Source organism: Branchiostoma lanceolatum, chromosome 17, assembly GCF_035083965.1.
Source record: "Branchiostoma lanceolatum isolate klBraLanc5 chromosome 17, klBraLanc5.hap2, whole genome shotgun sequence".
NCBI classification, from domain to species: Eukaryota; Metazoa; Chordata; class Leptocardii; order Amphioxiformes; family Branchiostomatidae; genus Branchiostoma; species Branchiostoma lanceolatum.
In genome coordinates, this window is record NC_089738.1 from 13,955,567 (window position 1) to 13,979,069 (window position 23,503).

The following is a 23,503-nucleotide window of genomic DNA, read 5'->3' on the forward strand; positions in this document are numbered from 1 at the left end:
ATAAAAAAATCAATACAAACCACCATGTGATTTCTACTTTTGGATAGAAATTCATTAGAATGTCCTATTTTCCGCATTCCTTCTTAGTAACTTCTTATGTCCCTGGTACGTGCTGAACCACAATAAGCAATGTTTAAGGATGGGTATATGGTCACAAATGTAGTTCAGCAAAAGAAACCCTCAAAGCCCCTCATGTTAGCGGCCGCAAAATGTATATTTGACAACAAGGCCGATCCTCCTCCGGAAAAGTTGTTGTTTGCCTCTCGCTCTACTACTGGGGAGGTCCCCTACCCATCAGTCTGTGCGCGAGCTCCTCCCAAAGACGTCGGTTTTGTGAATGGGTCGCGGGCGTCGGAAGTCCAAAATTCCCTCGATTTTCTCCACCGGACGACAACTCAAGCGGGGTTGGAACATGATTCAGGGACCCATGGACCCTCGGTGACCTGAAACATCAAGAAATTCCGGCGGTGAGCGGAAGGGAGAGACAAGAGAGTCAACGGAAGTTCGTTGGTACCTGACTGTCAGGGAGCGCCTGCTAACACAAAGATGGCGCTGGCCAGCCTGGATGACATAGATCTCCAGAGTTTGAAGGTAAAATATTCCTCTTGTATATCATCTACAAGAAGTACCAGGAAAGGGATTTGTAGGACGAACCCTCTGCTAGACGTAGCCGCTTTGGTTTGTCAAAATCGATGTTTTTTTAAAGGATTTTCAGACGAGAAAGTATGTGTCTACCATGCTGGGATATGACAACAGATGGGGAAATGTTTTGACAAACAACATCACAAAAAACATGCCAGCTATCCTTGTCTACCGTCCCGATTCTTTACCAACGATTCTTGCTAGTGTTTTTTAGAGTTCGATTCCCATTTTCGTTCTTTCTTCCCTTCTCCCGTCTGCAGGACCCGGCCGGGATATTTGAGCTGATCGAAGTGGTAGGGAATGGGACCTATGGACAAGTGTACAAGGTAAGATGGCCCTGACGGCTAGCCTAGGAAAATCGTGAAGATTTTTACAATCAGCTGGTGTGCCTTCTTCCCCCCCCCCTCCATGTCATGTCTGTCTGGCCATGTCGCAGTCACGCAGAAACACAAACACTAGCGACACGCTTGGATGTTTTGCTGGGGACACCCCAGTTTTCACATACCAGCTTTGTCTTTGTGCATAGCCCAGTTACGACACCCTTCGCTTGACGAAAGGGGGTGACAGGTCTGTCTTTAAAAAATGTTTCTCGTCCTGGTGTTGTCGTTTTGCTGAGAAGGAGACGGATTCGGTGCGTCCTGTCCCCTATCTGGTTTAAGTGGGTCGTTTAATTTTCCTCGGCAGGATGTCAGGATTGGGGGATGTCGTCAGAACTCTGTGAGACATGGGCGTGTGCCGGTTAATCGGGTATTCTACCTGAATAGATTTTCCGTTAGTATCTGTCAATTATCTTTTGGGGCTAAAAAATCTATCGGTGGGATTGGACATGGTACTGCCCCCCTCCCTTTTCTCTAGAAATTATCGTCACTAAATGTTTCAATGACTGGTATTCCACAGCGTTTCCTGTTGTTTATCTTTTTTTGTCTGTTCCTGTCTGGACAACAATAGTCCGATAAAGCAAGGTATGGTTCAGGATGCTGATCCGCATTGTTTTGGGTATTACGGCAGGAAGCTTTGGGCATACCGTAGAACACAGGTAACCGATCGAACTAGAAACACAGGCAAACATTCAAACAGCTGACTCAAATGATAAATCATTAAATGACCTCACTTATTTGCATTGAACCAGCAGCACTTGTCTTCTTGTGTGCTTTAGCTCACTAAAAATGGAATCCAATGCTTTTATACTGATGATGTATTGCATTATTTGGAAACTCAACGTGAGAAAGTGGTTGTGAAAAATCAGCTTGGCCGCTCGTTGGCACTATGTTGATTATAGGGCAGGGGCTGGCAGGGATTTTGTGTGCTGTAAGAAATTTGACACGCAGTGAATGGATGAGGGGTAGACTATTGGGTCTATAATACTGACGGAATTGTCATGGTAATTATACTGGACACTGGCCCTGGAGCAGGGGACCTAACCGGGGTGTTGTGGTCAGAGGTCACTCGGCAGGCATTGGGAAATGTGTTGTTTTTAATCATTCAATATCTAATATTTTAGAACCACAAGTCCGTTTGACTTCAAACTTTTTAATGGCACAAGGCTTGAAGCAAACAAGCTATGAAAAATGATGTTGCAAGTTTGCCTATTCTGAAGGAGTAGGTGGTTTGTGTTTAATTGATTGAAAGTGTGAAAAACAGTAATTGTGTTAAAAAAAACCTGTTTAGATCCTGCCTTGTAACAGATAGCTTTCGGCAGGAGGTGTCAAACCCTTGCGATCGTTAACGTTTAGTTTTCAGACAAACAGCCATTAATGTGAGTGCGTTGTTGAACAATTTTTCGGAGGGTATATATGTCTCCGTTATATCCTGGATGCACCCAACACACGTGAAACTGCTTGGTATGCAACAGAGGTCCCTGCATAGAGAGGAACTGTGTGGGTGTGCATATTGCTCCAAAAGAAATCTGATAAAGAGAGATGGTAGAAAATATCTCCTTTGTGACTATTGGTCGAAAATTTGATTGGGTTTCCCCCCATAGAGTGATGGCTGGCTGGCACAGATATATCTGAGGTGCCTGTCTTCAATTAAACATATCCGAGCTGGCACCATGTTGAAGGAATGAAGACATCTGGGTTGGTATGGAAAAAAATTACTGACTAGTTTGAGTGGAGGGAGGCCCTGTAATAAATTACGATACTGGGTTTTCTGCATTTGCAATTCAAGCCAGACTGGTGTATAATTCAGCAATGGAAAAGGAGGGATTATATTCAAGCGAATCAATACATGGAAAAAAAATAGCGCATCTGTTGAAATATGGCTTCAATGCAAGTGTTTTTTCTGGTACGAATCTGTTTGGCTAAATGGTAAGAAATACATATCGTTATATGTTGACTGAGACTGTGATCTATCGCTGTATTCCCTCCCTCTATATGATATGGCTCTGCGTTGCTGTATAGTATCTGCGTCCACAATTTCGATAAAGGACAAGTATTGAATATTCACACCTGATATCTACGTTGTCGCTTGGATATATGAAAGAATAAGTCGGCGATGATGTTTTTGTATTTCACAACGCCAAGTACATTTGCATATTCGTAATATGTTGGCGGGTTGTTACAATTACCGCTGTCGGATGAGAAAGTGGTACTTTCAGGTTGCCATGACGATGAATAATGGTCTTTCAGGAGGCCTACAAAGGGGGTGGCCGATAAGCAGTGGCGCAAGGAGCAAGGGGTCTTTGTGTATTGACGTCTTAGTTTTGAGCCAGCTGGATGTTTTGCAACATGGCCTAGAATCCTTCCAATTCTCCTGTTATCGATGTCTGTGGGTTGAACCTAAAGTCGTGGACTGGAAACAAAAACATAGATATAGAGTTGACGTGTAGTTCTAACCTTAAAGAAAATCTTAAAAATCCCTTTACAATGATGACATTGATGTAAAAAAAAATGGTGATGCTTAATACATTTGTCTGTTGATACAATCACTTTTCATTCAGCCTTTAGATATTGAATATATTTGCTGCCAAATTGCTTCAAAACTGATACTTAGTGCTTGCACTATCAACATGGAGATTAAAGTATTGATAGCCAATACTTAATGATTAACATTGTCCATAGTTTCCTACCAATAATAGTGATTAGACTTTGAATTCTGATTGTGATATCAGATGATATAGGTTCAGTAGATATATTTCTAGTAAAGATGCATTTAGATTTAATTATAGATTTGGATATGATTTTTGCTGCATCACTTGGTCTAGTTTTATCGTACCCTGGTCACACCCATTTCTTGCGTGAAACATATCGATATGATATAATAAATCATGCGCTAATAAGTTATAATCAATGCTATTTACAATGATGGGATGGTTATGTAATTTGACCACACCTAAAGTCATTACAACGATACTATTTTTGTCAAAGGTACCCAAGCTATCTCTAGCATATTTGCACCAAATCTCTTTCTAGCAATCCTTATCTTTTACATTTGAGTTTCATTGAGTTAGAAGTGACATTTTATAGGTTTTTAATGACAGTTGGTTGAATGTTAATTCTAGCTCAGTAGCTGCGATAGCCTTCAGTATCAAGTCTCCAGCATACCTTTTTGTTGTTATGATAATATGAAAGAAAAATCTGTATCATGCTCAGATATGTCCTTCGAAGGCCCAAATATCGTACCATCTTTATTATACGCTGCGGCAATCAATATAGACGCCAAGCCGTCTGTCTTAAAAGGCCACACCCATCAGCACTGGCATCACCACTCTCTCTAAGGAACAGGAGCACTCAAGATAGAAGGAGGATTACGACATTACACACTGTGGAATTGAGCGATCAATTCCGACTGGCGGGGACAGGTCGGTGTGGGGCCACGCCTAGGTTATGGATGGAGCTGTGCATTTTTAATGCGGGGGTAAACCGTTTTATGGACCTGTCGTCACCTTCCTTGGGCAGTGGTCATTTCAAACGAATCGAAAGCATCTACAATCTGAAACCTAGAATATTGTATGCAGCAATATTATGGGATCCCATCATCCATATACAAAGCAAGACAAAGATAAACTGGAAAGGGTACAGATTCAATACGAACAATTATGACAGAGATGCTCGTGTCACTAAAATGAAAACAAATCTACAGTGGATGTTACCCGAAGACAAGAAAAATGCCCAAACTTTGCAAGAGACACAAAATGATAAGCTGGTGGATCTACCAACTACTAAGTATCTTTATTATTCTAATACCAGCTCAGAAAAGAGCAAAAAGGAGTCATGACTTCAAGTACCAGGGTTATCAACCCAGGATTCAGGTGTTAAAAAAAAAAGTTTTTCCTGGAACTATTGAGAATGGACAACTTGGAACAATGCTTGAAGCTAGATGTGCAAAGGTTAGGTGTGGCCTATGGTTCAGTATAATATAACCAGAAGCTGCCGCGCAGGTGCCTGCGAAGCTTGTGTGTTACTCCGGTTATACCAACTATACAGATACAGACAGTACAGACATAGCCTTTTTCTATTATTCTTTGTACATAGATGCCTCAATCTATATCACCAGTACCACTTTGTGTGACATGTCCGCCTGTACTCTAAAGTAGAGCAGCATCTTTATTATACTGATAAACTTCACATTCCTGCAATCCAGAAGAAAGTAGAAAATCTTTCTTAAAGCTTGATAAGCAAATATAGATGAATTTCTGGAATATCTGAGATAGGAAAATTTAATAAGAATAGTACATATCAAAGACTGATAAATCCTAAAAACATGTACATGATTGTATATATAGCTCTGTTGTGGTATTAGAGGAAAATAAATAGCACTAAGTATGCTTGATAGAATGAAAATGTATCGCTAGAGGAAGGTGCAATGAATAGTTTGTTAGGAAATGGAGATCAATGATAGCCTTTTGTGATAATATTTCTAATTTCGTCTGAGAGTAAGTCGACAAAATGATTGATGAAAAAAAGTGTCATCCCAGACTGTATGGAAACAAGTCTAGCCAAAAACCCCACTGTGAAAGTCCCATGCAGCTCTGGAATGAAGGATGGAATAAATTGAAATGTTGTTCCTTTGTGTGCTTGGCTGTTCCCACGTGGACCTCTGCAGACAGTGATAATGTGCCCATGTTTAGCCCCAGGCAATGCCAGGTTTGATACTCACAGTATGCATCGTCCTACCCACTGATTAGTAAGCCATGGGACTGGGAAAAGACCCCAAGTATAACCGCTCACAGAATTAGCCTTGCAGGATATGAGATTATATATTCGCATCAACTTGTTAGGAATGAAATTAAAGTTTAAGATGGGCCGGATTCGGGGGAACATTTATCATAATTACAATAAGGCAAATTGTCAGCAGTTATCGAAGGCTGTAATTTCTGGTCTTTGTCTGCGTCTCTATGCCATCTGTGGCACTGGGGAGATGATGATACCAGCTTCCTCGCCCGGGGCCACCCCTGCTATACCTCCATCCAATCTCAAAATGTGCTATAATTTAAAGCAGATCAATGAATCCCTTTTCTATGTGTCGTCGTTGCCAAACTGCATCAAATTCCGTCATAAAAACACCTCCCGAATTTGCTTCTCCTTTATTATAAAACCGTTAACGCAGAATCTGATTAATATGTTTGATGACAAGGAGGAAATGTGAGAAATATTCTGCCTGGAAATTCCTCAGAAGGCTTACAGCATGCGTCTGGAAGGTTCAATACACATTAATTACTGTACGTAAAACGGCTGACCTGTTTTTCGCCTTAATTGTACACGAAGCAGTGTTATTTTGCTTCCTTCAAATCAATGTATTATTGATTTTCATTCTAGCACTTGCTACATCACAGTATTTTTTGTGTCAAGATACTGTATTCAATTATAAGATAGATATTCTGCACCAAAAGAAAGGACAATCGTTGATCTTTTTCTTAGTCAGTGTCTTTTTGTCTTTAGATGTTCAGTTTACAAAAATAAAGTCATTCCTGAAAGACTGAAGGAGAATCTTTGACTCTTTTCATGTGTTTGGCTGTCGCTGTGTTGGCAGTTTGGGTGGAGTCAGAAATCTGTCAGTGTCTATGTGATAACTGCTACATCACATGGTCTTGTGGTCGTCGTTTTATGACGTGAACGTTGAATGTATTCACGACCGTGGACACGGCACTAATATTATTGAAGGTGGAGGTGGTTTCCTACCACTTGGTATATAGGAACTTATTATTACCTTCGCAAAGAAGGTTATGTTTTTGGTGTTTGTATGAGGTTAAGCAGTATAACTTAAGAAGCTATGGATAAATTTTCATGATATTTATCATGTACTTAGGTCTAGCCCTATTAAATAAATGACTAGATTTTGGGTCCTCTGGCAGATTTCCTTGGTGCTGCAGCAGAAATTCTTGTTTTGATATCTTGTAATCTGGATGGTAGATAGCTCTTGTGGTCGGGAAAATGTTCGGGTCCTCTAGCTGCTTTCTTTGGAACTGCAGGTGTGTTTCAGTTGCAGACTTTGAAACAGGATAAGTCAAGAAGGGATGGATGAATTTTCATAATCAACCTCTATTCTGAACATATTCAACACAGCACACTTCCAATTACTGATATTTTGCATTAGCTGCAGTTACTGTACATGTATCATTTGAATATCTGTTCATTCATTCTTGCATTGCATTTTACTGTCTCATCCACAAGCAATAGACTTGACATCTGCCCTATGGTAATCTATCAATTTTGGATTGTTGAACTTGGACTTTGTCCGACTGTAAACTTCTATACAGTGCTAAATACCTTCTGCAGAAACACATGCCAAATAAAACCTTCATAACCCTGAACTGTTAAGGAGAGAGGACAGATTTGGCGCAAGTCCCAGAAAAACTATCAATGTCCTTGTATTTACTGGGTAGTCAGGACAAAGGGTTCAAGATTTACGCTATTTAAGGGACGTGTTTATTTGTTTAATTCGGGCGCGCTGAAAGTATTGCCTTGAACTCCGAGGCTAAAAAAGGAAATTGTGTCCTGGTTTTTAATGCGTTTATGAAAGATGGATATTACTTGACATCAGGGTGAGTGCCCTGTGGGTGAAATCTTATTCTCTCTTGAATTATGATAATTGGAATGTCACAATGGTAATGGATTGGATTTGAACAGCAAGTATGTATGGAACATTGTCAGCCATGTTGGGGAGGGGGGCATTTCTTACCTAAAATACGTCCACTTTATTATTTGAAGTGTCTAAATAAATATATTCGTTTGTTTGTCCCTTCAGACCCTTGTAGTGCTGTTTCAATAGCAGGGTATATTTTTACGGGGGGGGGGGGGGTTGCTAGCCTTTCCCTTTTAATGTGCTTGAGGCACTTTCTCACACACGGGACCCCCATTTTACGTCCCTTCCAAAAGACGGTTCAGCCCCAACAGAGATGTCCTGACCCAGGTTTGAATCGGGGTCTCCCAGTTACTAACTGATTTGAACCAGGAGCTGAACTGTGAGGCTGCTACTAGTTGAGCTATAGAGACATACCCAAGTAAGTAAGATTAGCCCAAGTTAAATTGCTATATCCCCATCCTTCATTAAAAAGTAATAAAGGACCAGAAATTTGTTTGAGAAGTTGGTTTACCCTTCACACTTGATAACTTTTATTCCATCATTTTCATTTTTCATAAACCCTTCCTCATTTAGCTGTATAATTGTTGTTGTAATTAGTAAGTTTGGCCTTTACACTGGTAAAGTGACCCTGGCATATAATCAGGTAGGGATTAGCTTTTATGGAAACACTCGGATGGTTTTCTCGTTAACACACAGGTAAAGGTGAGAAAGTTGATAAAAGACACGATGCCAGCACTCCTCAAAGATCTTTCCGCCTCCCTTCAAGCCAAGATACCGTTAAACCTTTTAACTCTTGAGGATACTTTCCAATCTGTCTTCTCAAATATATCTGGGACATAAACCTAAGGGGTCGAGCTAATCTCATGGGGTCACGGTGGAGGGAGGAGATGGTTTGGCAAGCCGCAAGCCTGTAGATAGAGGAAGTGGGCAGGTTTTGGAGGTGCTCCAAATGGGGTTGGAGGTGGCTGCCAAGTCGTGACAAGTTTCTCTGATGTAAGAAGCAGCGAAGACATCGTCCAAGGGGTACAGGAAGGGTGGAGACTCCGACTAAGATTTAGTCATCTTATAGTTCTTTATGCTCGTGTCTTGATGATCATCCCCCAACATTCTGGATCATGTGGTTCAGGGTTCACTCTACGTTGGTTCTAGAAAGGAAAACAAATTTTGAACACTTCAATCCTGCGTTCATATTAAAGTCTGATACTTAGTGTCATAGCGTCATGATTGCTGAGAGAAAACCAGGAAACAAAACTGAATACGACTTTGAACCAGGTGGTTGACACACACACCGACCGGAAGCTGGTTAACAAGCAGGGCCGCCTGTAACCACTTGTGACTACTTTGGAGCCGTTTCAAGTTCATGTGGAATCCATTCACAAAGTCACTTTTAAGTGGCCGTAATGCCGAAAGTCTGGCCCACACATAAGTCACAGGAGTGGAACCAGAAGTTCAACTAGCCGCGGCTGTGTGTTTGTGAAGTTATTCATCCCCTCTTGACTTATCCTGTTTCAAAGTCTGCTATTGAATTGCCCCTGCAATTCGAAAGAAAGCTGCTGGAGGGCCCATGTCCTCAGCACAAGAGCTAGCTATCTACCAGCCAAAAATCCAAACCATTTCTTGTCCAGAACCCAAGATATTAAAGCTGGAAATTCTGCTGCAGTACTTAGGAGGGCTGCCAGGGGGTCCAAAATCTACTCATTTCTTCTATAGAGTAAGACCTAACCACATAACGGCATACCAAATTGCATGACAGTTCACCCATAGCTTCTTGCCTTGAGTTATGCTACTAAACCACATACAAATACTACCAAAAACATAACCTTGACGAAGGTAACTACAGTAAAGTAACTGGGCTGCACAAAGTACTGAAGCAGTGTGGGTGGCATTGGTTTGCATTTCACCCTGGGTGCACTTGAGTAAGTAGCTATGTGATAACTGTGTTAGAATGTACAGGAGTCAAGTTGTGTAAAGAGATTCTGTTGTAGCACTGAGGGTACCAGGGCTTGATGTTCCACTTGTGCGGAACAGGGCGTGTGTGGATAAAACCTGACAGGACAAAACTGACTTGGGAGGCTTGCTGTTGTATATTTATGTAAGGAAACCCAGGAAAAGGTCTGGGTGATTTGCACTGTTGTAGGATGAAAGCAGGGGACCTTGATTCTTCAAGCAGACGTTGGGTGGACAATTCTAAAGTTCTCAGACCAGAAAGCTATCCAGCCGATATCGTACAGCGGGAAAATAACTTACCCCACGAGTCTGTAAGCTCTCAATGAGTCTCATGGACATTCTTCTTTCAGCAATACTGCCGGTGTCCTCTGGTCACTGCATGATTTTTAGAAATTAGCCAATGTTCCCAGGTTACCTGCAAGCCCTGTCCAAGGTCACAGGGTAGATTTTCCTGGGAAAAATAGTATACGCTGGACCTTCTGGTGTCTTTGAAGTTTGTTGACCTTCTGGCAATGAAATCGACCAAAGGTTGTCAGTGTATACCAGCTTTTTGACAGTCTTGAGTAAACCGTCCTAACATCTGCTTGGAGATTGGGAGACCTTCTATTGAACTAGAACACCTGCTGCTAGATATAAACGGTTCTGACAGCACGGAGGTTGAAAATGGTGCACTTGTAGTCACCCCAGGCAATTGTGTTCTCACATGTGGGGAGATGGCGAGAAAACCCAGTGACCTATAATCTGGTTCGTCGCCTTTCCCCATTTTTAGCATGCCAGTTTTAATTGTATGGTCTAACCTTGAAGAGTTTCGGAAGTAGGACTTTTTGTTTTTCACAACTTTGTATTTTTCTTCTTCCTACATACATGAACGTTGCCCACCTACAAGCCTATATCCCATGAAGATTGTGAAAAGTGTGTACCACACATTTAACGGTTCATCTTTCTTTTGATTGCTAACCAAAAAGGAAGTTGAAAGAAAAATTACCATTGAAAATCTGGTTGTACTTAGTGACAGAGATGGGACTGACTGATTGCGATTTTGATTGGACATCCACAGGAAGTGGCTCATTGGCCAATGGGGTCAGAACAAGGATAACGGAAGATGCGCCAAGTGCCTCGGGGTGATTCTATTGGTTTAGGGCGTGGCACCAACACTTGTCTCTTGCTTTCTAAGTAGCGACACCTCAAGGTAGTGAACATACTCATCACAGAGTCCTAATATGGGCAGGGCCTGGGTCATGACAAGTTGGTCACATCCCCTAGACTCAGTTCAACAAAATGTAACATGTCCCTGTAAAACTCTGAACTCAGTAGAGTCGTGTTTCAACGTTTCAAACTTGGGTTCAAGTCGGGTCAATTTGAGGCGATTTGCAGCGTTTGTTTACAGCGTTTGCTCTTACGTCAACTAGGAGTCAAACAACTTCACTTGTTGACCCTTCGATGACCTATTTTGACCTTTCATGGTGCTTAATACGAAAGTTACTCAAGCAACTGGATAAGTTTATAAACGGTCAGATTTTTCAGACATCTGCTATCTTTCGCCAGTGACTGAACGGAATGTGAAGTCCAACAATGTCTGAAACGTCTGACCGTTTACAAAACTTATCCAGTTGTTCTAGTAACTTTTGTATAGAGTATCTCATTACCTGGACGTCTCAGCGACTACAGTGCTTATTTGGGAAATGTCTCCTATTCTTTCCCTGTAAAACCATTTGCTGTAAGAAATTTTAAGTTGTGTAATGTACTCTTGTGTAAGTACATGCTGTTGGGTTGTTGTTGTGCATTGTAGAATTATCACAGAGCAATGCTAAATTGTTTCCTGTCACTGGAGGAAAAAACAGATCTGTAACGACGGCTTCCTACAGTGACTCAGCAATGATTCTTGGTGAAACTAAAGATCTGTACAAAGTGTGTGTTATTGCAATATGTAACTGTAAATTGTGTAATATTTGCAGTGCCCTTATGTTGTTTTCTTCTGTACTACTGTATTGTTACAATCAACTGTGAATGCTGCATTCCCCTCTCCTAGTCCTACTGTGAAATGTAGTTGTTGCTAACATAAACAATTGACAGTATTTTGTTTAACCTTCCAACTGCTGCGGGCTCATCCATGCTCCAATTTTGTATTTTCTGGTATTCTAACTAAGAATAAGATTCAAGTCAGCAGTGAGCGTGTTAAAATAGGTGTCAAAATGATTGACAAGAGGCACATTGTTATGACAAGTGTTGAAGACAATACTTGTAGGATCTTCCCTTTGTCATCAGTTCTCCCCTGGTGACACCTGTGGTTCTCAGGTGATTACAACAGACAGGTGGGAGAGGGTCCTTTCACTTCAGACAAAGGATTTGATCCCAGCTATTACGACCTCGTGAGTTTTTAATGGAGACCAATTACACTATACGCTACTGTGGTTTTTGTCTAGTATAATGTAGAATAGTTTGGATGTAGTCTGTTTGTGTGTATTGTGTGTCTTGGTCAAGCTAGTAGCAAGCACAGTTGTGGGTCGCAAAGTTGTAGGTTTAAATCTGTTGGTTATGTAATTCACAGCACTTACAGCCTACAAGGGGACCGGTTTTCATCATGTTTAGACCCTTCAATCGCCACGATTGTCACATTGAAAAGGCTCTATGGAAGTTTATCTCGAGGAGTTCTATTCGAAATCTTAATCGCCAGTTTGACCTTGTGGTTGTTATTGTAAGCGTCTCAACCTCTTCTGACATTCTAAAGTAACGAAGTCGGAACAAAGTGCCCTTTTGTGCTGTGTGCTTCACAAAGGTGTTTTGTGTCCAGTCGTTTGGAAGCGATCTCCTCTTTGTTACCTGTCCTTGTGTCAGGTGAAATTAGGCAGGTACGCAGCTGAGGAAGTCATTATACCTATATCGGGCAATTAAATTACGATAAACCTTTATTAAACCCAACCGTTGTCGAACAATACAATAAAGCTGAAAAGACGTCAAAGGAAAATGTTGGGTTTTGCACGTGTTGATTATATATTTTGATTGTGAAAATGATACCTTACATTTCAAAACTTGTTATTTTAGTAAACTGAGCAAATTGGCTGGAAATCTCTGTAATTGTTCCAATGTTATTTATTTGGGTAAGTAGCAGAAATATTCGAATGTAAAGAAGAGAATTGAGTGTTGGCTGTACGCCACAGAGGCTTAGAGTTAGACAATGAGTAGTGGTTAGGAGAACGAATAGAAGTATTATTCAACGTGTGACTCACAACAAGATTACACAAGGCAATGGCCAAAAATGAGCAATCCTCCTGAAAATTCATGTCTTGTGGTCGAATGTTTTTCCGCGTACAGAATAGGCAAGAAACGCGAGTCACACCCAGTTCTGATCGCGCAGTTCCGAAACCGCAGCGATGCGGTCACAGTCGCTCCTGATTGGTGGAAAAAGGGTGACATCAGCATCTGTTTTTGGAAGGTGACTAAGAGTGATCTGATTGGTGGAGAGTGTGTCGCAGTGTTCAGCATCTCTAGTCCTACAGGTATTCTTGTGTGAGGTCATCATAAACAGACTAACACGTTAACGTTGTAACAAGGATGATGTCACTGCTTTGTATGCCTTTTAGTTTTAGAAATTTCGAAACTGGCAATGGACAACTTCAGTTGTTCTCTCAATCATTACACAGAGTCTGAATTATTCCTAACAAAATTGTCAGGGGTAACCTCTTATAAGCTGTTCAATTCTCAAGGAACAATCCATATACTTTAAGAATGTTGGGAAAGAAAAGTCTGTTACTTAGTTCTAAAGACAGGTGCATCTTTCTTCAAAGCCAGTCTAAGGAGATGACAACTATTCGTCTTGGACGTTTGTTTATCGCTGTGGGGACGGATAAAGCAATGTTTAGTAAACAAAACAAGCAAGGCTTTTTCTCATGGTTTACCTAAACCTTTGAATGTTATGTGGAGTCATGCAGAGGGTATTAAAGGATGTTTGCTGTCTAAAACTATCTTACCATACAGGTAATGCTACCTGGGTACAGGTGTATTCTCCTAGTGCTATCAAGTTAACGTTTAGAAATAGTGCCACTGCCTTTGGTATTGTAACCTCTATGAAAAATGGAGGTATTGTTTTTGTTGTGTCTGTATGTTTGTCTGTCTGTGTTTTCAGGTATTTTGGGCCAGCCATACGTTAAGAAGCTCTGGATGAAAAGTGGTATGGAGACTGCAAATTGGCTCTGTGACTGTCCGCTGAGAAATCTAGATATGTAGAAATAGAAATATAGGTGTGGATTGTTTACTCAACAGAGATACTTTCACAATACAATACAGCAGTACAATGGAAAGGAAAGCGATTGTTTCTTGGTACAGAGAGTACAAATCGATTCTGGGACTGTCCATTGTGATGTCACTTCCTGTATGGGATTTACTTCCTGATACTAAATAGATAAGAACATATAGGAATGTTGTTTAGTTTGGGAAACATCCGAGACATGTTTTCAGTCTTTGTCATGGGTGCAGTTCATGTCTTCATGATCTTGCTTCTTCAAAAGATGGAAGCTACTTTTTAGGACTGTGCACATAATACCTGTACCCATAAAATAATTCAGGTACAGGTCCACACCTGAACACAATTGTATGTTAAAGTCCCACCCTCTCACTCAGTCTTTTTATGTCCTAACCCTTATGTCTTTACCTTGTTTCATCTTTTTCAACATGTGATGTCAGTCTTTTAAATAGCTGTACCGTAGGTTCCAAGGTGCTTTTGTTGTTCTCAGTTGGTCATGAAGTATGGTAAGACAGATATGGACACTGTTTGGACCTGCAACATGGGATAAAAAGGCTTAATGTAATGTTCCGTCTTACACTTTTACAACTCATTTGTCATACTTTTGTAAAGCCACCTATAATGTCAATTAATAAACTTCTTAGCAGGTGGACATGAAGTTTTAAGAAATCTTTTCATGTCATGATCATATCTTATCCTCAGCTGGCTTTCACAGTTAATTGACAGAGTTAGTTATTTTGTACAGCTGGGTTTTGAAGAGATTTAGCTTGTTAAGAGAAGAATGAAGATAATGTTGCATTTATTTGGATATGACCGAATAAGGTCATTGCTGTCATTGGCAGACAGCAGGAGGTCGTGAGGAAAAGCAGTTTTGAATTCCATTCCATGAGAGATGGACACAGCTGTCTGATTTTCAACTTGTCAGATGTTATTTTGTGAATTTTCTTTGTGGTGTATGGTGCTAGTAGCAAAATCAAGATCAAAAAGCTTTGAATGGATTTATTTCCAGGCATTTTTCTTTGTAGTTATTAATGTTGTTGTTAGGGAGAAGAGATTAGATGTGCCCCCTAGCAGCATCCTTTTGAATTACAGCTTCCTTTCAAACAACAGATTACAAGCATGTTAATCCTTTGCTTTAGTGTGTTTTCCTGACAACTAGAACTTACATAAATATAAGATGGACACAGGCTATTTGGAATGGACTACAAAAATTTAATGCTCTCTAAGGCCCCTTTCTGCTGGACAGCAACCAAAATTGTATTGTGTAACCCTTGATTTCATATTTGGAATATGCAAATTCAGCTTTAGAACATTTCTCACATCTTTCGAAGGAGGACTCTTATGATTAACCTTCTTTCTGCTGCCTAACCCCATGACTGATACGTTCATGGTGCCAAAAATGCTACCTTTAGCAGGAAAAAGGTTAAGTCAATTGGTATACTCTTGTCTTATCACCCAGTACTGAAGACATCCAAGACAGCTGACCTCAGGCCTTAGGCCAGTTAGGGTAAATCATTGGGGTCAGGGTCGGACTCAACACTGCCAGGTGTCAGGTTAAAGGGCCTCTGATGTCCTTGGATAGGCGTACCCATCTGCATGTAGTACAGTACACTATACAGTTTGATTTTAAGAAAGTTGGGAATACAGTGGCACAATGACTGTTACTGTAAATGCAGAAATGTTTGCGGTGGATTTATGTTCACGGTTTTCGCGGCGACCGTTTTACCATGAACATAAAACCACTGCAAACATTTTTGTCCAATACTGTAGCAGTATGTGATTGTAGCGCAGCGGCAAACTTAAAACCACTGCGAACACTCCATTTTCACCTAATAGCGCGAAATAAAAACCATGCGAACTTAAATGCAAATTACTGTAGTATTTTTAGTATTGTACATTTTTATCTTACCTTTCAACATTTTCACCTGTCACAATTATTAGAATGAGACCAAAATGATGATTCAGTTGAAATGATATATCATAAAAACTTTTCAAATGTTGTACATTTGTGTTAAAAGACACTTATGGATGACCCTTCTTTCCACCTTGTGTTGAGATATGGTTCATCTGTACATCTGGTGCAACGCCGATGACCCTTCCCTCACTCTTAATCCTCGGTCCATCCGTACTTCCTCTCGCCTTGTTCGCGGGAACCTCAGCCGGGGTGAAAAACGGCAGCAGCTGGCGGTTCTGCTGTAAGTCGTGGCCCAGAGGACCGCCCTGTTACAAGCAGGGAATGTGGAACATGTGACCTGTTCATTGTAGGCCGCTGGTCCTGGATCTACCACATGGCAAGGACTTCCATATGGACATGGCTGTCAGGCCATGTGAACTTCATTTTATTGAGAACATTCTCTTTGACTGCGAAGTGAGAGTGCGAAAGAGAAAAGATAACTTTGGCCCCTTTTTTATGGAACATCATACAACACAAACGTTATTTTATGCATGACATTTTCTGTGTGATATGGAAGTTCAAAAGTTAGGCCACTTTTTTACACAACAGTATACTGTACAAGTTTACAACACAAACTTTATTTTATTCTTAGATAACGTTCACTGTGTGATATCAGAATGCAGAAGATAAAAAAAAGTTTGGCCACTTTTTAATACAACGTTATAGCACTTATACATTATACAACAAAGCTTTATGAAGAAACACACACCCAAACACAGTCAGTCTTTGATGACTGGAACATCGCAAAATGTTGCACTCGTCAAATGTGGCGTCTACTTGTCTCAGGAACATCTTACGTGACAAAGTGCTTGTCTCAAGAACTGTCCTCTCCTGCCCACAAGAGCCTTTCAATGCTGATTCCAAGCAGTTATTATACTTCACAGGCTGACAGGTGGACTTGCCTGGACATGTCACATGAATGGCTCCAAGGCCAAAGTTGTTTAGGTAAAAGCCACCTATCTGTCAAGTTGAGACATACTGTCTCGTACAAGTCATATTGTGGAACTGATAATGCAGATGACGTTGACCAGTGCAATTTTACAAGTTTAGATGCTTTTTTTGAGATTTTTTGGGGCAGAAAAACTATGTAATGAAAATTATAGAAGTTGCTTAGATAAAAGCCACCTATCTGTCAAGTTTGAGACATACTGTCTCGTACAAGTCATATCGTGGAACTGATAATGCAGATGACGTTGTCCAGTGCAAATTTACAAGTTTCTGTATCTGTATCTGTTTAGCTGGTACAACCGCCATTCTGCGCAACACACCAGCTTCGCAGGCGTTAAGTGATTTTTTGGCAGTAACACTATGTAACAAAATTCTAGAATTTCACACCTCTTCTATTTACACGCAACAGTTTTTTTAAGAGTAGAAGGTGCCATTAAAATGGTTCTCACCAGCCTGAAAAGCCTGTTTTTATGATTGTTTATTAGTTGAGGCTGCACCTGTCTTTTGGAAGGGATGTAAAATGGGGGTCCCATGTTTGAGGAGGTGCCTCAAACACATTAAAAGGGAAGGGCTAACATCCCCTCCCTGTAAAATTATACCATGCTGCTAAAACAGCAAGGAACCTCGCTGAACTATGTGCCACAAGGCACTACAACTACAAGAGCCTGAACGAACGAATCTTACTTACTTACACAAAGGGCATTTAAAGTTGATTGTAATTTGACAAATGCATCCTTGCACCATCCAGTCGTCACACATGTAAAGGTTTCATCCCACCATTGTCATTACTCTAGAAGGAGCCACGGTGATTACAAACTGTGATCCACTTAATATTCTAGATGGAATATCAGTTGCCAAACACCTGTTTCTTTGTGCGGATGAAACGTTGCGTACAGGGACTCACACGTCCGTGCCGCCGCGCGTAATCTCCCGTCATTGTCTCATCTCTATTCCGGGCACCTCTGATGAGACTGGGATCGATACTTATTTACACCAGCACAGATCATACTCAACACCTTATTTAATGGCCCTGTCTGTCGTGTCATTGGCCAAGGTTGGGTTCAAGGTCAAGACAAATCCAATCAGTCTTTCACATCAAATGTATTTAATTCTTAGACTGTCTTACCATGGATTTATTATTTCTGGAATTGCCTTTGTTTTACACGTATATCCACGACATGATTTTTGAATATGTACACTGTAGTATGCAATGATGTGGATTTGCCATATCAAGGTGTTATAGAGTGAAATAATTTGATGGTTTTCCAGCCTTTAGTGTTGTTTATGATGGTGTTTTTCTTTAGTGAAAATCAAATTTGTGGCGCACAGTCTGGGTAAATGCCAGGATGCAGCAGGTAGCTCTTGCGAGCGGCGGTCGACAGCGTTTATAAATCATATTCAGAATTGTCGGTGCTTTGTACTTGGAGGACATGCCCAGGCCCGTTCTGCTTCCTGGCCTCCGATTGGCTACATCCATCTCGGTAAGGCAGGGTGCAGAAAATGGAGGGCAATGAAGTGTGGCTCGGAATGGGACACTCGCAGCTCATTGGTTCCCTACTGTTGCTAGGCAGGAGCAGGTCGTACCATTCTGGTGGATTAATAGGTAGGGACAGCCCGGGAACAGTGTCATTGTCAATATAACTTATATTCATAATCTAAAAGAACTTGTACGAGAAATTGTGCTTGTTATTTCATAGTTTCTTAAGTTAAAATGGATATGCTGTATGATCCAAACAAAGCTAAGCACATATTTTTTGCTTATGATATCAGCTTGATTTTACTAAGCTTTACCTTTACGTTGTAAGACCAATTTAAATCGATAAGAAATCAAGTTGTTTAAAACAGGTATTACACAAGTTGTACAGCAAATCTTTTTATTTCATCTGACACTTATTAGATGTCAAGAATATTCTACATATTCTAGTGTATGTGTAGTTAACTAAAGCACCTTTATGTAAGTAATTTACATAGATATCTTGGTGCACCTCAGTCAACAATTAGATGCACAGCTCCAATTATTAGGGCACAAAAGTGCAGATGCACCCTGTATTTCGAGCCCTGCAAATATAAATGGAACCAGTCAGCAATTGATAGTTGGACACTTCAGAGTTCAGACTGATCGATACCCCATCTTTCCTGTCTTGTCTTTATTTCCATGTGAATGGGTGGCATTTGGGGGGAAAGCATTACCCTGTCTATATGTGTGTAGCTAGGACAGCAATCTAGGGTAAAAGTATGGTACCGTTACCGTACAGCTTTATTTTCGTTGAGACTTCTCCACAGTGTTTGCATGACACCGCGAATGTGAGCTTCCCTTGCATGACTGCTGTACTACACTATTATTTTGACTTTGAATACACCATGAAATCCTCCTTTTTCCTCCTAGTCCTACTGCAAAGCAAAATCACTGCGAAAAGAAACAAATTTAATGTGTAGTAGTTATTAGGGAGCATTTTGGTACACTCTAGATCTAGATCTCATCGCATGCGACCATCTTCCTACCTCCTTGTCCCTAACGTCCGAGTACCATCCAAAGTCAATCAAAAACGACAGACGTGGAATTCAAAGTACACATACACGTACAATGTCACATTAGGAACAATTTGGCGGAACAGGTTCTTAGAGATCAAACCATTGCATTACCAGGAAAGCACTTACTCCTAAGTCCTAGAGAGCTCAGAAATTGCCAAAATTGGATGAGGGGACATTTTCTCGGGATAGATTGCAAGATAGCTCGACATGTTCAATTTGGCCTACACAGTTTTTCGGCAGAATTGCTCTGTGGGTGATCAGTCGTAATGCATTTCTTCACATATTTCCATACCTAGAAAATCTAAAATTGTCTGCTAAAAGATTTTCTTATGGCTACTGTGTATCTTGAAACTTTTGTGGTGGTTTTATTCTCTCGATTTTTGCAGTGACCTCGTTGTTGCAAATCCTTTCCATGCCACTGCAAATATAGGTTTCCAATGTACTGTATTACTTCTTCACTACAGAATTGTTTCAACTATGCATTTGAACCACTGCGAAAACCATTTATTCTCACCTACTGCAAAATTAAACCACCACCAAAGTAACTGGATTTACAGTACTTACTGAATTGCATAGAAGAGTTGAGGAAAGGGTCAAAGTCGCATATTTTATTACGCTTCTCGTCTTGGCCGTTCGATGTTCCTGGAAGAAATATGCTGACCCATCTCCTGTTGATCTTGTCTTGTTGAATATCTTCTTAAGGTTTTCTGAAGATTTACCGAGGGTGCCTAAAAGAAGATTCTGCCACCCCCTTGGGGCCCTTAACAAATTTTAAGATGGAGATAAGAATGTTTATGCAGGAACGTCTCAAGCTAAGGCACGAAGCCACCAGTTCTGCCCACGCACCTCAAACTTTTTGTGCAAATCTTCGCTTTTTTGCCTCAAAGGAACGTGTGGGCGTAGGCACTTTGAAGACGGAGCTAACAGGGTACTGACGTATCCTTAGAGAACGGCGGACTCGCTATAAATCGGGGTTGGGCACCATTCTGTGGTCTATATCCTGATTTGTGGTCGTTATTTATGCTCCCTATACACCCTGAAAGCAAGGAAGAACAAGATGTTATCTTAATGTATGGACCTTGATGCATTTTGACACGACTTTCAGTATTAAAAACTACATACAAGAGCATCCTGTCTTGTGTACGGCGATGGCCATACAAGTAAATATGTCTCCTAAATGTTGGAAAAAAGAGAACCAATTTATAAGGAATTGGACAATCTGTTCAGAACGGATCCTGAATTGGGGAGGCTGCGATTTAATTGCTGCGTGGGCAGGAGTTTTTACTGGCCGCCCCAGAGTATTGCCTTTTAAGGTACGCACTTTCTTAGTCTGGGGCACTTAAGCCTTAAGTTATGCTCCTTTGCTTCTTTGAAATGTCTTCCTTGGGATGAGTATCTTGTATGAGTAATGACAGAGTCATTTGAGATCAAAGTGATGTAAAAGGAGAAATGTTTACGGCGGTTTTACGTTAGCGGTTTTTGTGTTAACAATGAACTTAAACCGTCACAAAATATTTTGTTCAGTCTTCTGCCTGCCTACCCCCTTGTTTTAACCGCAAACTTAAACCACTGCGAACGCTCCATTTTCTCCCTACTGCAAAAGTAAATCCCTGCAAACATTTCCTCTTTTACAATAAAAGTAATGTTTGAAACATTAATTAGAAAAACAGACAATTGCAGAAAATGAGCAACGTTGATGGCAAGAGAAATTGATGACTTTCTCCCATATAGAAGCCTTTTTTTGCTGTAATATAGCACGCAACATTTTGAATTGCTACACCCAAAAGTGAAACAACTAAATTGGTTCAGTCTAAATATACTTTTATTGTGGGCCAAATTAGATTTCATTGTGAAGTAATTAAAAAAAATGGTAACATGTTAGACAAATTAGTGTGTATATTTTACCTGTAACAATACCTGTTGATGTCACTGGGCCTTATCAGAATTGATGATATGAGACTGCAACATTAGATGTTGTTTTGGTTGTCAACATGGCCTTCAATTAAGGTGAATGAACAGGTCACCCCGCTATGATTAATGGCAAAGTCAATGACCTTGTACTTGTGTGCATGTTTCATGCCTCTTCTCATTTCAAAACATCTCTTTCATATCGTAATAGACAGTAGCTCAGGCTGTTTAAGAAGATACTTAAATTTGTTAATAGTTTTGGACATCTAATAGAATGTATCTAAATGTGCTTGATTGAAATTTCTAATCAGTTTTTTTTAAAGGTTTCAGTAATTCCTAACCATTGTCAGTATTGTATATAATATTGAAAGTGAGTGCTGTTGTGATGATGTCATTGTTTACATTGCCTCATTCATATTCATACCCAAAAGTACTATATGTCATTATAGTGATTCAAACTTCTTCTTTTTTTAGCCCAGTAGCTTCTCGGTCCTTATACTAGTGATTTAAACATCTTTTTTTTGCCAAGTAGCTTTTCTAAGATCAATCCATTCTTAATCATAAACAATCTTTAATATAAGCACCAAATATGAAATCAATCCATCTAGCTGTTCTCGAGTTATCTTGGCAACCAACAGACAGACGGACACACAGACAGACAAACACTGCCTCAAAACATAACCTTCTTGAGGAAGGTTATGATGCAAAGCTAGACCAGCTGTTTGGGAATCACAAGTCGAGCCCTGTAAAAACTCAGCCTGTTGTCCAGTGTGATGAATGAAATGCCTGCCTCCCTGAATAAGTGCGATCTGCCCTCCTGATAAATGAATAGTCTTATCTCCCCCCATCAGGTGTCCCTCATCCTCACATAGACTCCGCCGCCTGAACTTGAGTCCTAACCTCTGACCTCCATTTCCAATCTCATCGTGCAGGCAGCGGCCAGCCGGCCATTTGAGGCCGCATCAGGAAACATAATCTTGTTTGCTGTGCAGCGTTGTAATGCTTTTTCATAATTGATTGGACATGTGGTCAGGCATAATATATAAGAGGTCTGGATGCAAAGCATCAGGTAAATCAGTAGCAAATTGAGAGAGAGGAAGTATGACTCAGATTGTATTCCCCATACAGAGGATGTGTGTTGTGAACTTGGCAAGTGAAAACTACAAGCGTTGAACCCAGAAGATCAGTTATCAGTCGTGTTGACAGATGTTTGTATACGTTTGAACCTTAGGTGGTACTTTTGAGTATTAGTTTCCTACTTTGTGTCAGGAAAGATTGTTTAGAGCGCCCATCAAGTAGCAGACAGTCGGTGGCGAAGAGACAGCCTCTCTAGGTGAACTGTCTCACAATATACACACTTCTGTAGGAGGTAGATAGGCTCGAGGCATTACATCATTTTCAGCAGCTTGCTGTGTGGATGAGGTCATGTTTCTATACGTGGCTGTCATAGAAGGATGATGTCACTCTCAATTCTTACTCTTAGCTCAGCTCTCCAGAGTGGGAATATGTTGGGAAGATAGGAATGACTTCAATGGTTGCTTTTTGTAAAGCTATTTTTATTACCATCGCCGAGAAAAATGGAATGGGGCAACTGTATGCACTATCACAGTGTGTGGATGGTGAAAAAATGCACAAAAAGGAAACTAACCAATAAGAAAGAATTGTAGGTTAAAGTTGCATTAAATTTTGAGCTAAAGAAGTGCAATTAGCATTTTCCTATACCTATGTATAATGTTTTTCTTTTAATATATGTCCCATTTACAGTTGAGCAAGTATGGAGAAATGTGATTGTGTTTCATATTATGATCAGTATTATGATCAGTATAATGATCTGTATTATGATCAGTATAATGATATTATGACGTCCTTGAAAGTATATTAAATGTAGTATTAATCATTTTACTCTTTGCATAGTGTGAAAAAAAAAACACTTATCAACTTCAAACACTGCAAAACTGCCCTGACTCTGAATTATGACTGCCATTTTGTTTTGTAATGAATTCTTTATAAAATTTTGATTGTACATGCCGCACAGTGTGATGAAGATGAACAGGTATAATTTCTTTCATGGCAACTGCAAATTCGATATGGAGCTGTTTTGCGAAAACTGCAGCGTGCAGTTATTTTGAGTGGCATTTATTTTCACTAGTCTGTACATGTATAAACATGACAAATGACACGTATGTGTATGTTTGAATATTCGCAAAGGTTGAGACTAATCCGACATTTTCTTCTTACCCCAACCCATCCAAGAAAACCTGGTATAGGAAATCTACATATTCAGCAATCTTTTGTGGATACTGTAACTC

The 23,503-nt window shown here is 40.4% G+C and overlaps 1 protein-coding gene across 9 annotated transcripts in view; it reads left to right on the forward strand.

Annotated features, from left to right (window-relative positions):
* Positions 1–287: 287 nt before the first annotated feature.
* The window catches only part of LOC136423183 (mitogen-activated protein kinase kinase kinase kinase 4-like), a 70,710-nt gene continuing 47,494 nt past the window's right edge, over positions 288–23,503 (forward strand). For 7 of the 9 annotated variants that reach the window (XM_066411246.1, XM_066411243.1, XM_066411249.1 and 4 more), the window contains exons 1-2: positions 288–591; positions 903–968. In XM_066411246.1, coding sequence (XP_066267343.1) covers positions 547–591; positions 903–968 — 111 coding nt within the window. In that variant the 5' untranslated portion in view covers positions 288–546. The remainder of the gene's footprint in view (positions 592–902; positions 969–23,503) is intronic. The other 2 variants (XM_066411248.1, XM_066411251.1) reach the window with 1 other exon arrangement.